Source organism: Egretta garzetta, unplaced genomic scaffold (assembly GCF_000687185.1).
Source record: "Egretta garzetta isolate BGI_Z169 unplaced genomic scaffold, ASM68718v1 scaffold425, whole genome shotgun sequence".
NCBI lineage: Eukaryota > Metazoa > Chordata > Aves > Pelecaniformes > Ardeidae > Egretta > Egretta garzetta.
The window spans coordinates 4,417,364-4,433,108 of NW_009259796.1; the positions used below are offsets into that span (position 1 = coordinate 4,417,364).

A 15,745-nucleotide genomic window follows, 5' to 3' on the forward strand; every position below is an offset into this window, starting at 1 on the left:
CCACTGACACCAGTTTACCCAGGCATTTGATCTGTTTGCAAAACTAGCAGAAATAGTACCTACTATAAGAGCCTGATTTGATCTCTCTCTGAAACTAAAGCCTCCTGGATCTAAGGAAGAACTGGTGATGTGCCTATTGCCTGACGTGGGCCAAATATGATGTCTTTTTTTCTGTTTTGCTTTAGCCTTGAAGAAGAAAAAAAGTTAATTCTAACCCCATTTGAACGAAACTTGGAATTTTGGCGTCAGCTTTGGAGAGTCATTGAAAGAAGGTAAAGTATATCACTGTCTGCTTTTGTATTTGAGCACAGGAAAAACAATTACAGTTAGTAACGTTTTATCATCAGCACTGAAGTGATTTTATTTTGAAGCGATCCAAATTTGATGTGAGGAAGGGCAGCTGCTTAGTGGTGCACGCTAGCTCTCAACACTGCGATTCTGCAGGTGGTTTGCTGGGAGTCTCTGGTGATTTTTCAGGTGATCCTGGTCTTGGCCTCTTCCAGTAACTCTGTGGAAGGCCTGTTTTGAGAATGTGTCTTTGAGGTCCTTTGACAAGATTAACCCTTTCCGCTCTCTCAACCACACAGCTGCAGCCTAATGTTTGGGGCAGGAGGCAGGGGAGATCAACTGGGAAAGAAAGAGCCTCTTGGTCCTTGGCCTCTTGCCATGCAGAGAAAGCCATGCAGTGCACAAAAGACAACAGCCTGTCATGTCACAGAAATAGCTTTGTTGGCTCTGCCAAGCTGTAATACAATAGGAGTGCTATCTGCTATGTTAATCTAACTGGGGCATTTAATTTCACTACTAATTATGTTAGATCATCTCATCTGATTTTCCTAAAATTGAAAAATACTTCACCAGTGAGGTCATGGTGAGCTGGTCCTTTCACAGAAGTGGCTTTGTACTGGGTGCTGCTGGGAGAGAGCTGGGTTGGGAGCATCCACTATAGGGTATCATGAGGTGCAGTGTGAGTGTTTTGTGTCTTGAGGTGGCTGGAATGTGTTATTAATGTCTTTCTGCTCTTCTTGGAGCATTTTATTTCATGTAGAGTGAGGGTGCTGTCTCAGAATCAAACAGAAAAGTCGTCCAGTCCCTTACCTTGCCCAGATAATTTGGTCTGTTGTCAGCATTTTCTTGTGTTTGCTTCACACTAGCTCCCAGCAGTGTGATTCAGTAACTTCTCTGTATCCCATCCCAGTACTGTGGTGTCAGCTTTCTCTCGTATTGATCTTTGAATTTCTGTTACTGTTCAGTACCTCTTTGTACCCGTGCAGCTTATTAAATGACTCCCTTGGGGGGTTTATTGATTTGTGTGTGTGTGTGTGTGTGTGTGTAACCAGCTGCCTAGTGAGGCTTGACATTCTTCCATTCAGCCTGTGGTGTTCTGAAGCTGTCCTCAGTTAACAGAAATCCCTGCCAAACAAATATATGGCAAGCAGTATTTTAAATTACCTGTCCGGAGAAGTTCTAGTGGAAGAGGCTGTAGTTAAATTTTCCCCCTCCTTCTGAAAAACAAAGCATGAATGTCTCTGGTATCTGAAGCCAGTGCATTTAGTTGGCATGTAGAACTGATGAGCCTTGCTCGTATATGTGGAAGACATTTCCTAAAAGCACGCTTGCAAGGCCTTGCTTGCATGGGAGAGCAACGTGTTTTACTGGAGTCTAAGACTATTCTTTCACTCTCCTATGCTTTTTGTGACAAGAAGAGCACAAAGGCAATTCTGAAAATGCCTGATAGCAAATGCTTAGAATCTGCAGGTGATTTGTGGGAGACTTTGTACATCTTGCTCCATGCAAAGGGGACAACGGTGTTTCAGAATCTCTCACCTCTTCCTCTCTGTAGCCACCCTGCTGCAGTTTGAGGATGAGACTAAACAGAAACAAAGTTGTGATATCAGAGTTTTTAGTAACATTCTAAAGAACAGAATACCACTACTCTGGTTCTTGCCTGCTGAGCGTTTCTGAAGGGTAGATGGATTTGCAAAACTCACGTGCTTCCTTTCCCCTTGCTGGCTGTACAGGAGAATTAGCCAAGTGAGGCAGAAACTGTATGGCAGTACTGGCTTGTAGCATAAGCATGGCTCTGTTGGGGTGCATGGGATGCTGAGATGCTTTGTTGATTCAGGTACTTAGTAGTATAATACAGTTAAAACCATTAAAGTTCCAAGCAAAACCTAAAAGTGAGTAATGTGCTGTGCCTTGCTGCTTTCTTTGAGGCAAGGTAAGAAAGAGTACTTTATGGGGCTTTCTTTTATTTTTGCAGTGATATTGTAGTCCAGATAGTAGATGCTAGAAACCCCCTTCTGTTTAGATGCCAAGATCTGGTAAGTAGACCACTTCCTTGAATGTTGTCTTCATTTTATTTATTACAGTTTATATGACTTATTTTTTAACACATTCAGCCACCTTGGAGCTGTTCTGCTGTTGTGCCTAAATGGATATCTTATTTATTTATGCAAGTATTCTGGCATAAAATTATTTTTCTTCAATGTTTTTTGATGTTTCATGCAGTGTTGTGGATTTAGAGACAGTTCTACAGATGTTATATTGCAGATATTGTATTGCTCTCCATTACCCACTAGAAGTGTCTGCACTTAAAGGAATTGTTCTGTTTAAAAGTGCAGTGGAATAAAAATGTGTGAGGGTTACTGCGCTGAAGGTGAAGGATGAAGAATTATTGGAGTGACAACTTTCTAATGATAGACTGTAGAACACTGTGCATTAATGATGTATGAAATTGCTCATATAGTTGATATTAGGAGTTCCTGCTGTGAGGTGCTGATTAATACCCTGGCATAGCTCTAAGCAGACAAGGTGTTTGCACACATGGCTAGAAACAGCCTGTATTGCCATAGTTGCATGCTCCAATTTGTTCTTGTAGCTGTCTGCTAAATGCCAGTTCCATCTAGTCCAGGGGATGGTAAGCTTGGCTGTGCTCGTGTGAAGCTGGATGGGATAACTTGTCTTGCTGCTCCTATATCACTTTGGGGAGAGGGGGAGTCCAAGCCAGAGTACGGACTGATTCTTCTCTTGTTTTCTTCAGGAAAGTTATGTTAAGGAAGTCAGCAATGACAAGGAGAACATGATCCTGATAAACAAAGCAGATTTGCTGAGTGAGGAGCAGCGGGCTGCTTGGGCACAGTTCTTTGAAAAAGAGGGCGTTAAAGTGGTGTTCTGGTCAGCTTTGGCAGAGTGCAAACGGCTGTCCGGAGAAGCAAAGGTACTGTAGATGACCAGTTCCAACTGGATATGTGCTGGCTGCCTCTGATAAACTTGCTTCATAGTTATGCTTGTGATATACCCAAGCACTTTTCTAGGAAAGGCACAATCCATGTCTTGGGAAAGGATTATTCTAAGGACCATTGTGGCTGTAAAACAGCATTTTAATGATTGATTCAGAGACAAAAGTGAGAAGCATAAAATGGTAAACAATGTGGTACACCCTTCAGTCACTGTAGTGCTTGCAATTTCTCTTTAAAGATTAATGACATGATAAATAATACTGAACTAGAATGTAAATTTGTTCCTTGAGGCTGCTGATGAATAGCTACAGAAAAAGCCCTTGTAGATCTGTTTGCAAACTCTTAACTCGTTGAAAGAACTGGAATCCTTTACAAGAGGGATGCTGTGAGGGATGTGGGAGCCTTTCTTTGCCCTGTGGAACAAACTGTGCTGCTCCCCCAAGTTATGTATTATCAATAGATGCCACTTTCAGGTTTTAGTGTGTTCATCTGTTACAGCAATCGCTATTCAGCTATGGAATAGCCCATATCTCCTTCCAAAAATACCTAGTCTGTTCAGCTGATTCACAGTCCTTGGATAAACTGTTTTTACAGATTGATTTAAAAGCGAGACTGAAAGTGTTAGTTCTGTTTTCCTTTTTTTTGGAAAGAAAGATCAAAATACTGTTGTTATGAAAAGGTCTTTCTTTTTGAACATGAACTGTTTGCAGGGAAGAAATATAAAGAGCTGGACTGGAAACAAGACAGCTTGAAATAGTTTTAATTAAATATTTAGACCTGAAACAAAATGGCTTTGTTTTCTGAAAATTTTTGAAAAATTCACATTCACTCCTGTTACTAGGAATACTTGGTAATTAAAAAAAACAACCAAACAAAAACTTGCTGGGTTCTGCTGCTGCTGTGTGTAAGGGTGCTGTGGGTGTGTGCTCATCCAGAGTTGTGCTTCTGGAGAGAATCCTCTAATGACTTCACAATGAAGCTAACAGTCCCTCCTGGCATACTTTTGTCATCCTCCTAAAACTAGCTGGTTGTTTCTACATCTGACTTGAGACCCCTAAAAAGCCTGTGTGATATAAGCAGTGAGTTGTCAGTCCTTGAGATCTGGCTGATGAGAACACAGTTGACTGTACCACAGCAACTGCAGTCAACATCAAGACTTAGTGATGTCTTTACATTTCACCTATGAAATACTGTTCACACAGGAGCTAGATGCTGAAGATGTAGCAGAGGACCTGAGTGATTCTGCGGATGAAAGCTCCAGTCAAGAAGAAGACAACACAGCGGAAGATAGCGCAGAAAGCACATCCACAGGCAGTGCTTTGCAAACTGTGAACCAAGTTCTGGTTAGTGATGATGACAGTAGTGATGAATATGAAGACTGTGAAGATGATGAAGAGGAGGCCTGGCAAACCTGTTCTGAAGATGAAGGCGGGGACAAAGTAAATGCTATTGCCCCAGAGAGGATGGAAAGCAGGACTGATGGTGCTGCAGTGCAGCATGTAGTGCAGGAGCAGAACAGGAACATCAGGAACTTCAGCCATCTGGTACAGAGAAACGAGTTGCTGGAGATACTCAAAACCATGCACAGTGGACCAAGGGTGAAGGATGGGGAAGTAAATGTTGGGCTGGTGAGTTGGACTTTGTGCTTGATCTCAACTTAGTCTAAATTTTAATTCCATGTGCCTTCCATGAGAAAAATTCATCCTGTAGCCTGGCTTCCTATAAGGGTAAAAAAAACCTATCAAGCACAACTCACCAAGGGTTTTGTGCAAAGATTAATTCTGAAGTTCCTGGAGCTCAATGCTCCCCAGTGCTATGTATTATTGAAGTACTTTTGTGTCAGAGCTCTGCCAGTCTTCTGGCATCGCCCTGCCAGGTGTCACTTACAATTCTACTTCTTTGTCATCTAGGTTGGTTACCCTAATGTTGGCAAAAGTTCAACCATCAACACAATCCTTGGAAATAAGAAGGTGTCAGTGTCTGCTACGCCGGGCCGTACAAAACACTTTCAGGTATTGCTAACAGAGAGCATTGATCTTTTTATTTATTTTTTTTTTTTTCCCCCCAGTGGAAGAGAGCTTCATTATGAATTAGTTGTAACCAAGTGGACTCACTGAGAACTCTGTTTGCCAACCTGAACTCTGCCCAGCAGAGTTTAGGTTGGAGGGAGGGGGGCTTGATGTATATAACTTTGGAACTATAGTTCTTGCTTCCAAACTTGCTACAGTTTAAGAGTCACTCGTGAGAGCTGCTGTGCAATGGGAGATATTTGCATCTCCTGATTTTATTTAAGTAGCTTGGCCCTTCTTTTTTCAACACCAGTCATGAGATAACCTCTGAAAAATGAGTGTTCCCCTGAATAGCTTAAGGTCAAGCTTTCAGACCATCCTTCTTGTCCACAATTGTTGCTGTGAATAAGTCTAATTATGCCACCATTTTCATATTGGTCAAGCTCTTAATTTGAGGTAGCAACTCCAATGCTATAATAAGCGTTGGTGGATTTGTACTTGTGCAGTCTCCTACCTGTTTCAAAAGGTCCAACACAGTTAAAGGTTTCTGGAGTGCTTTTTCCTCCCGTTGGACTGGAGAGTTGAAGATCTTGCTGCCCTCATCTGGACACCTTATTTATGAACCTTGGAAGTGCTGCTGTCTTCCACATCATATTTCCTTAATTCATTGGCTGGGGCCAGCAGGGCAGATGTCTGTGTTAACAGAATTGCTGCTTATTCTCATTTGCATCCTTGTTCCATCTATGCATTTGATTTTTTATTTTTTTTTTTTTCTCCTTTTTCCTCCATGGACACTGACTTGCCTTGGTGAACTCATCGGTTATTTATTGTGTAGACCCTGTATGTGGAGCCTGGCCTGTGCCTATGTGATTGCCCTGGTCTGGTGATGCCATCTTTCATCTCTACCAAGGCAGAAATGATTTGTTCTGGGATTCTGCCTATAGACCAGATGAGGGACCATGTCCCACCCATTTCTCTAATATCCTTTGCATGGGGTTTGTGAGAGCGTCTGCAAGTGTTGGATCTACAGTATGCAATGTAGCATGTTCCAGCCCTGCTAGGGCCACACGTGCTCATGTGTTGAGGGTGGTGGGGATGCGTGTTGGATAAAACAGCCCTGCTGTGATGAACTTTCTGCATCTCATTCCAAGTTTGTCTTGTCAGACTTGCATCATTTTTCTGGTTTGCAACAAAATCCAAAAGTCATTCTTAATATGTGCCCTTGGAATGACTAGGGCAAGATTACTTGTGTAGCTGAAAATCACCAGGTGGTTTCCTTCACTAGCTTACGTCTGCCAGCATATCCCCCGAAACATTTTGGAAGCAACCTATGGAATAAATATCATAAGGCCAAGGGAAGATGAGGATCCAGATCGAAAGCCAACAGCTGAAGAGGTGCTAACAGCGTACGGATGTGAGTGACAATCCCTTTAAAACCTGTCACCTACGCTGTGTGCGTGGTCTTGAACATGGCCTTAGGAGAACTTTCTAAAGTTAGGCCCAGCTCAGGTTTGTCATGCATTGAACCTCCCCATTAGGACTTGCCCTCCTCTCAGGAAGGGCTTTTGTTAACAGCTAATCCCATGTGTTTGTTGCAGTGGTGCTTTGCCAGTTTTGTCTGACAGATGTAGTGATTGTGTTGAGGATGTTGTTGGAATGCCCTGCCAGTCTGTGCAGTGTGGTGCTCCCATCCTTTTAGGTACCACCTCTATCAGCTGTGTTTTGAATTAGACTTTGAAGAATGCAGTGAAGGTTTATGTCCCTTGCCTGATTTTCTGATGCAATTAATCTTCTCTGTCCTTAGGACAAAAATAAAAAAACAGCAGGTTTTCTGGTGGTAGTGAGATGTCTGCTCTCATCATTCCTTTCAGGTTAGGATGCTTCTGCAGTACCTCTACAGTCAGCAATGTTCCCTTTTTTCCCTGCTGTACCCAACAGAAGCCTCTTTTGAAGAGAGTTTTTTTGAGAAAGGATACAAATAGGCAGCAGAGAAGAATGTATTAATTCTCTTGTTGTACTGACGCAGAATGTACTTTGGATTTGTCTTCCAGATATGAGAGGCTTTATGACAGCTCATGGACAGCCAGACCAGCCGAGATCAGCTCGATATGTGTTAAAAGACTATGTCAGTGTAAGTGCTTCCTACACCTGGGTTTTCTTTCCTGCTAGGAGGTGAATTGAAGGTTTCACTGGAGCAGGAAGGAGCACAGTAAAGTGAATTCTATTTCTCTGGATAAAATCAGCATATATTAAAATACTCTCCAGATTGGGCTATATTTATGTTTTAAAAGAATAAATGAAATTTCTTCTGCTGCTTACTCTTAAAAAGATGATTGCTTAAAAATAAGGTGCTAGCTAAATAAATTACCGTATCTTTAAAATAGGCAGCAGATATTCAGGAAACAAACCTGTATAATTTTGTATAGTTGGATCAGTATTTGGCACTAAGGACTGCAGTTATGAGTGTTGTAACACCGCATGCTTCTACAGCCCCTCTCAGCAACTTACTGTTGAGTATTTCTTAATAGGATCCTCCAGTACTCCTGAGAGTTCTGCGCTGTATTGTTTGCAGCTGGATGTTGCAGCTGGAAATGGTGCTTTGAAGTAGAGGTAGAATGCTGCTTTGACTTAGAAGTCAAGCCAGTTGTTGCCTGGGAGGAGAAATGAAGTGTACTGATAGTTTGTCTGCCAGTGTCAGCCCCTGGACTTCCAGGGCCGTTTTTAGGTTTGGAATTGTTTTCTTTCCTCTTTGGGTTTCTCTCTGAGGTTTTTTATTAATAACAGTATCCCGTTGCTTTCACAGGGGAAGCTGTTATATTGCCATCCACCACCTGGCATTGACCCAAACGATTTTCAGCACCAGCATCTAGGATGCCCGGAGAGCAGAACTGTGCAGGAGGCCAGTGGACAGATGAAGCCTGAGAAAAGTACCAAAGCAAAACAAATTGAAAATGTGGTGGACAAAACATTTTTCCACCAGGTAAATTCTGGAGGAGATTTATTCTAGGAGCTTTTACAGCAGCACTGATGTGTCATTGTTACTGGAAAAAATAGCTTTGAGGATGGAGGGGTGCTGGGTTGTTAATGGTGTTGGATGCTATTGGCATCTCCATGTAATTTCTACCCAAGAGCTCTCTGTTCTTTTTATTATCTCCTAAATCACTGGCAATGTTGTAGGTGACTGAAAGATAGCTAGTGAGGTGCGCATAGTTGATTTTTAAAAGGTCAGCAGGGTGACCCTCATCATTATGGGCCTAATGTCAGTCCTGAGCAAACAGGAGTGACTGGGAAGGCAGACAAGGTAGAAGGGAGGCGTGACAGAGCAACCAACCAGGAACGTGCTTTTGGACTAACAGGTCCTTCAAACTAGCTTTCCTTTCTTGAGATGACATATTTAGGGGACATGACCAGCTTCTTTAAGACAATTATTTTGGTACTATGTTTTGACTCAGAACCTGAAATCAGATGAAAAGAACACAGAAACTGATTTAAAATCTAATTGAGAAATCTCAGAATGAAGTGGAAAATGGGAATTTCCCTTAACTTGTATGCTTCTTGTTACGTCCCACAGGGATCTGTTTTGCCCCTACACTACTGAAAAAAAATTATTAATGACTCACAATGAAATGTCAGATCCATAGCTGATTAAGTCTGTATACCTGACACAGATCAGAACAGGGTGTTCAGCAGTGAAGAGGATGGGTCATAGATAGCATGATCTGTTCTGCTTGGTTAGCTGGGTATGAACGGCATTTGTTTCAGCATGGCTAAAGATAGTCATGCATTTTGAAAACAAGAACTCAGGCCCTTTTCAAAAAATAGCAGGCTGTTTCGGAAAGCTACGACCTGAAAAGAATTTTTGGGATTACCAGACTCTTCCTCTGACTGCCCAAAGTGCTGGCACAAGCTGTGAGCCCCAGCAGTGCTACCCACGATCCAGACTTGAGCAAGTTATTTTAGTCTCTGGCTTTCACAGACGCCAGATTTATTTGCAAAGACTATTTGTTGTGTGCAAAGCAGAGACTGCGAATCAATCCTAGCGCCGTAGCTAATGTCTGTCGGAGCTCGGTGTCTTGTCAGCGCTTCACCTCTGCTTGCAGTGGTGGACTCTCAGGTCCTGGCGCAGCGAGGCATGGCTGCAGACAGAACTGGAGCATGCTGGCAAGCTCTGGCTCAGCAGTGGGGTGTGACCTTTCCTGCAGCTCAGCTGGGGCTGAGCAGGTCTTGTAGGGTTTGAGCTTGCCTGTGTCTGCTTTTAGTAACGTATCACAGATCCTCATGGTTCAGTATCTTCTCATCAGTCACTGGTGATTATGTCTCCTCTTTCAGGAGAACGTTCGTGCCCTGATGAAGGGGGTCCGGGCTGCGATGGGATACCGGCCCGGCAGCGGCCTTGTGACTGCAGCTACACCCAATCCTGGGAATGTGGTAGGAAAGCCCTGGAAAAAACATGGAAACAGGAACAAGAAGGAGAAAATTCGCAGGATCACTAAGCACTTGGAGGCTTAGCTGTGGCACTGGTATCTGGCCTTTCCAGGGCTAGTCCTGCACTGGCCTGCAGGCCTGAACTGAGAGGGGAAAAAAAGGATAAGTCGGCATTGCTAGCTCACCTGGAGCTCCGTGCTATGGATTGGCCTGGGCAGGGGATAAGAGGGGGCTCTGATACTTGGCGCTCATCCCTTGCGAGAACAGAAGAGACCTGGCCATTCATGTTATCTGGAAGCCAGCCCAGATGTTTGACTGCTGCTGAAATGTCCTTTCAATGGGAGCAGGTGGAGCCATGCAGGAATGTTTTTTCCTTCCATAAAGGATGTATTTTATAGCTGTTGGGATCAAAGCAAGCCCTGTGAAACTGACTAAAATCTTTAAACAGTGGAATCTCAATGAGTGATGTTTGTTACATTTTGAGACTCTATTGCTCATCTTTCTTTATTTTTAAAGTGTGTTTGTTGATTTGACAACGCTTTAGTGTGTTGAAAAATGAGGTAAAAGGATCTTTATTGCCCTCTTCTTTCTCTGCTATACCAGCCCTATTCTGTAGAATCTGGTACTGAAACCATTCCCTATCTCCCAGCTTGAGGCAGAGCAGAGCACACCATGCAAGGAAAACGCTGCTTTTATGTCCTTCACACTGAGCTGGTATCAGTTGTTTTTCTGTGTGACGGTATTTTAAAACACTAGCTCCGTGTGACTGGCCAAATATCTGGTGCTAATTTGTCCTTAAAAGTATATTTGAGGTTTTACTTCCTATGTGGTGCCATGTTCTGCCTTACTGACCTGTTGGGCATTGGCCTGGTGACATAATAGCAAATTTTAATATGTACATTAGTATTTGACACTAAAAAGACTGTACTTCCTTGGGGTTAGACTTAAGTGAGATTTACTCCTTGGTTGCCCTCTGAGAAGATGTTTGTGCACTTGGTCAATGCTCTTCGTTCAGCGCAGGGAGTAATGGTAGGCCTGGAAAGTCTCGCAAAGACAAGTTGTGCTTTGTTTTTAGGTGGTGAGGCAGAGTAACAGATGACTGGTCTCTGATACTAAAAAAAGGGATTGCTGTCTTGTAATTTTGCACTTTTCAGGCCTTAAGTACAGATGGAGAGGTGAAACCAACTGCTGAGCAAAGCCACAGCAGATGTGGGGGGTGCAACCAAGCTGGTTTTGGCTTTGTCTGGTACAGCCAGCTTGGCACTGTGGATGTGGAGGGTCCTGTGACAGCAGAGCTCTCACCTCGGCTCCTGCTTCCCCTGGAGAACTTCCTCTCAAGTTCTTAATTACATCACTGGAGGGAGGATATTTCCCTGGCACTCGAAAAACTAAAGCATAATTATACTGAATGAATATGGTTGATGGTATTTTAAGCCAGTGTACTATAGTGGAATGTAGACTCTCAGGACAGACTGTTTATCCGGTTTTCCTGGAAAAGGTGATTTTTGCCTTTGTTTCCTGAAGAGGTTGTGCCCTAGCCAAATCAGTCTCTGATCAGACTTCCCCACCTTCCTTGGAAGGATGGCTTTTGCTTTTGTCCCTTACAATACTTAAGGGACCTGATTGCTCAGAAACGCCCATTTCTTTTTGTCCTGTCTTGTGTGAAGCTATTACCTGTCAAACGTAAGTGAAGGATATCCCAACTTAAGTCTTAGAAAAAAATACTTTATTCTGTTTCTTTCCTTCAAGGAATCTTGAATTCTTTGTTCTGTTGCAGGTACATGAGTTTTCTTCTTTGTATTCTCAGCCCTGTCCTGCCAGCTGGGTCTCCACGAGCCTCTGTGCTGGCCAGGCTGTGTCCTTGTGTAGGCCCTTCCAAATCTACTGAATAACATCAATCCCTAGGGCCTGAGGCTTGGGATGACTGCTTGTTGCTCACAGAAACTATTGGCCACAAGACCTGCCAAACCACTTGCAGTGTTTGAGTGAGTGAGTGGAGGATAATGTAAATACAGCCGAGCAAATCATGTTTGCTCAGGTTTGTTAAATGCAAACTGCTCCTTCCTGTGCTAAGGGACTCCTGCCTCGATAGAAGAAGGACCGTAAGCAAGAGTTGTGGACCTAAAGGCTTGTTAATATTTTATGCTGCTATTGAGCAGTGGGCAAACTAGGTAATAGGCGAGGATCGTGGTTACATTAATGCTTTCCTGTGGTGGTTTGGTCTGTTGCTGAATCACATCTGCCCTGCCCTTGCTGTGTTGACAGCTCAGTGCAGCTCAGACGAGCAGCTGGCAGGCATGAGGCAACGCGGGGACTGCTCTGTGGTCAGGAGCCTGCACAAAGGAGATGTTGTGCTTCGCCCTGGCCACCTGCTGAAGGAGCCTCTCTCAGCTGCTCCCGTTGCTTTCCACAGAAGGCAAGTTTCCATTTTTGAGTGTTGATTTCTTAAGGCACCTTGTGCATCTTGAGGGAGCATGCAGGCAACAATATGGTTTGAAGCTGAACTTGCCTTTTACGGTATCTTGCGCTTGCATCGTGAACTACAGTTTTCCTCCCTGGAGGGCAGGAGCTGGAGCTGCCAATTTTCTCTGGGTTTCTTCTGCCTAGTGTAGGGAGCCCTAGTCCGGCCAGGGTGAACTCCAGGCTGTCCCAGGCTCACTCAAGGGTCTCTTTACTCTATATTATGTTTATTTGGGCTGTTAAAGAGAAAAAAGGAAATCTCTTGTATAACTTGCCAGATGTGAAACTAGTAGGGCTAAATTATCTCACGAGTCTTCTAGAGCTGTCTGAAAGGATGAGATTTGCCAGGGATAAGTTTGTCTCCCTCCTTAGCTGTAGCTGGCACAGCCCTGCGGAGAAGCTGCTGAGAAGTGAGGGAATTTCACAGGGCTCCTGTTGGTGGTGTTACATTGGCCCTTCTTTCTCCTGTCTGCCTGCTAGTTAGTAGAGTTTTATTATCAGGAGAGGGGCAAGACTTGTTATTTTTCAGAGCTTCTCTGCTACCTCTGGGTAGTCTTGCTTAGTTTCTGCTAAGGGCTTTTCCCACTCAGGCTGCTGCTGTTGCTGCAAGAGGGTTTCTGTGCAGGTTGCCCTGGTGCAACATTGGCCCCAGCTCTGCCCTGGAGATCCGGAAGGCTGGGACTGTCCTTCACACACAGGACTTGCCATTGCATGGCAGAGCTGCTGTGTAGGCTGTCAGTCTACTAGAAAATGTGCTTTGCAGGGTCTGTTTGGGGGGAGAGCAATTTTTTTTTTTTTTTTTTTTTACTCTTTTTGGGGGAGAGCAATGTTTCTTACTCTGTCCCTGAAAATGGAAGTGTTATAGGTGAGCGAGTGAGGAGGATGCCAGGATGTGCTCACCAACTGCAAATCCCTGAGCTGCTCTCCTGTGGGGCACCCTGGCTGTTCTAACGCTGCAGTCCATGGCAGGCCATGTACAAGGCTCACTTCCCTCAGCTTTGCAGAGCCAGCACTGCACAAAAAAGTCCTTTTCCCATCTGCAGACCAAGTGGTGTGGCTGGGCAGGGTCACAGTCAGGTTCCCCTGATCTTCCTGATATCTCAGTACCAGGATGAGTGGGTCAATGACTTTCGCACCAGGGAGTCCTGCAGTGAGGGGCTGCCGTGCGTGCATCTCACCAGCTTGCTGCAGTTGCAGCATGGTCCAAAAATACTTCATTATTTCTCTGAAGGAGGCTGAAATCCTCCTTTCTTGCCATTAGGGGCCGGCCTTTCCAAGGCAGAGGGAGTAAAGTAAGAATCAGTCTTTTTTTTTTTTTTTTTTTTCCCCCCTCTCCTTTCAAAGTTTCCTCCCTGTTCCGAAGAGCTTTAAGCCGTTGTTGGGCACCAGCAGGTTCTTCAACCTCACGTGCCTGCGAAGAGCAATGCTGTGCTCTGCCACCCCACTGCTTGGTGGCTTTAGTCCAGACTTTTTCCTGAATTTTTGTCTTCCCTTTTTTTTTTTTTCCCCCCCCTTTTGCAGCAGAAATATTGTGGAAAAATATTGCTAGGCTGCTGGGAGAGAGGCAGGGAGCAGCTTCCCCAGGGCACCTCAGAGTATAATTTCTCAGGGTTAAATGCCTGAGGTGCCCAAGACATCTTGGGACGTGAAGAGAGGTCATGGTGAGGACAAGAGAAGAAACCACTCCCGAGTCAGAGGAAATCTGCCTCAGTGTTTTTTCTTGCTCTGGCTGTGGAAAAACATTCTGTCCTGTGGGTGGTGTCAGGGTGGGAGGGCTGTGCTTGTTGGATGGAGCAGGCTTGGGTTTGCACCCCTGGAAATGTCCCCCTCTCATCCTCAGCCCCTTGTCATTTGGGAATCATAGCAGTTGAGGCAAAGAAACAGAAACATTGTCATGTCCCTGATGGGAAGCTCTCGCAGTCCAGCCAGGCTTTTGCTGCCTGCGCAGAGCAAAGGGAAGCTGGAAGCCTCTGGCAGAGCCCCTCTGTGTTGGCCAGTGTTGGTGAATCAGCCCAAGCTTCATCTGTGGTTTCCCAGGGTTTTTTAGCAAGGGTTGTGTCTGCATGGTGGCTCTCGGCACCGCCTGTGCTCGCGGCAGCATGGGGGGATGCCCAGGAGCCATTGTTGTGGGTGTCGCAAGGAAAAGGGATTCTCCCTCTCCTGGCACACGCCATGTCTCGCTTGCCACCACCCCCCGTACTCCTGAGGCCTCTCCTCACATTGCCTGGGCGGGGAAAAATTGAAACAAGTGTTGTTCTGCTTTGAGCTTTGCTTGCGTTGTCATGGAGAAAGGGAGAACCAAATACTTTCTAGTTTGAAATTTCCCTTTCTGGGAAGAGGTGGTGCAGGCCCATGGGGAGCAGTGCAGCCCAGGGCTCCCTCACACCCGGCTGTGGAACCGCCTCGTCCTTTCTCTTTGCGGTGAGACTTCGAAGATGTGACAGTGCAGTGGAGCCAGTCCAGCCCTGTTGCTCAGCCTTGCTCCGTGCTGTGCCCAGGCACCTTCAGACACCCTGCAGCCTGAGATGCCCCAAGCACTCATTCCCCTGACCAAGCAAGCAGTAAACAGCAGAAGGTGCTTCCTCTGGGCTCCCCTGGGAGAGGTGGCAAGCTCTGGGCTGCCAGTACAGGCTGCCATGCCACACCTGGAGCAGTGACAGCTTCCAGCATCTCCTTTCACCCTTTTTCTGCTGCAGCAGGGCATGGGGGTCCCCCTTCCCTGCCACTGTTGGCTGCACTCCCTAGTGTAGCCTCACAGCTGGGTTTAAACCCAGCAATCTCCCCTTTTGGATGGGCTGGTGTTTGCCCCAGCATTGGGGGTTACAAGCCCTGCCCAGTCATGCTCTGCAGACTCTGGCATTGAAGCCTCCTGATCCACCTAGCAAGATAGGAGCTGGGGACAGTCCCTGCTGTGGCTTCCTGCTGGTGGCTACCACCACGCTTCCTGGTTACCCCTGACTGCTGAACGCAGCACCACTAGCCAGGGACCAGTGAGACAGAAACACACCTGGAAGGTTATGTATGTCTTAAGTGCTGTACGTGGGGAACTGACCTGTCACTCGTGTTTTGCCTGGCAGGTACTGTCTGCTCCTGCTGGCTGCCATAAACGAGAGCACTGCCAATTCCTGTGACAGAAGGTGAATTTCTTGCCCTTTGATGATTTTGTACCTCAAAAATGTGTGTGGTGTAGACCAGAGGAAGCTGTAGAAATGTGAGAGCCTACTCAAAGCTCAGGAGGGAGCAGCCACTTTGCATTCACAGCACTGGGCACATTCAAGTGCCTTGGCCCTGTGTGCGCTGGTGAGGTTGCAGCCACAGTGTGGGGCTCACCAGGACCCTGCAGCCCACGCTGATGGATTTGTTGCACATGAAGTGCTGCTTTGTCTCAAACCTTTCAAATCCATGTGCTGTGCCCTGCTGCCCCATTCCTGGGATGCTGGGAGGGGAAGCCCTGGGCATGCTGGACATGTGGCTGGAGCAAGATGATCCAGGGTGGGGATATGGAGACCTGCCTGGCTGCTCTCCTGCTCTTCTCTGTCACAGCATGGGGGAAGAGAAGAGCTTCCCGCACAGGGGAGCAGTGGCCAGTACAACTGGGGCTGGCTTGCT

General features: G+C 45.6%; 1 protein-coding gene across 1 annotated transcript in view; it reads left to right on the forward strand.

Annotated features, from left to right (window-relative positions):
* The window catches only part of LSG1 (large 60S subunit nuclear export GTPase 1), a 14,193-nt gene extending 760 nt beyond the window's left edge, over positions 1-13,433 (forward strand). The window contains exons 2-11 of the mRNA XM_035895296.1: positions 186-272; positions 2,264-2,324; positions 3,044-3,220; positions 4,445-4,870; positions 5,153-5,254; positions 6,087-6,230; positions 6,542-6,665; positions 7,303-7,382; positions 8,055-8,231; positions 9,581-13,433. Coding sequence (XP_035751189.1) covers positions 186-272; positions 2,264-2,324; positions 3,044-3,220; positions 4,445-4,870; positions 5,153-5,254; positions 6,087-6,230; positions 6,542-6,665; positions 7,303-7,382; positions 8,055-8,231; positions 9,581-9,760 — 1,558 coding nt within the window. The 3' untranslated portion in view covers positions 9,761-13,433. The remainder of the gene's footprint in view (positions 1-185; positions 273-2,263; positions 2,325-3,043; positions 3,221-4,444; positions 4,871-5,152; positions 5,255-6,086; positions 6,231-6,541; positions 6,666-7,302; positions 7,383-8,054; positions 8,232-9,580) is intronic.
* Positions 13,434-15,745: the final 2,312 nt, after the last annotated feature.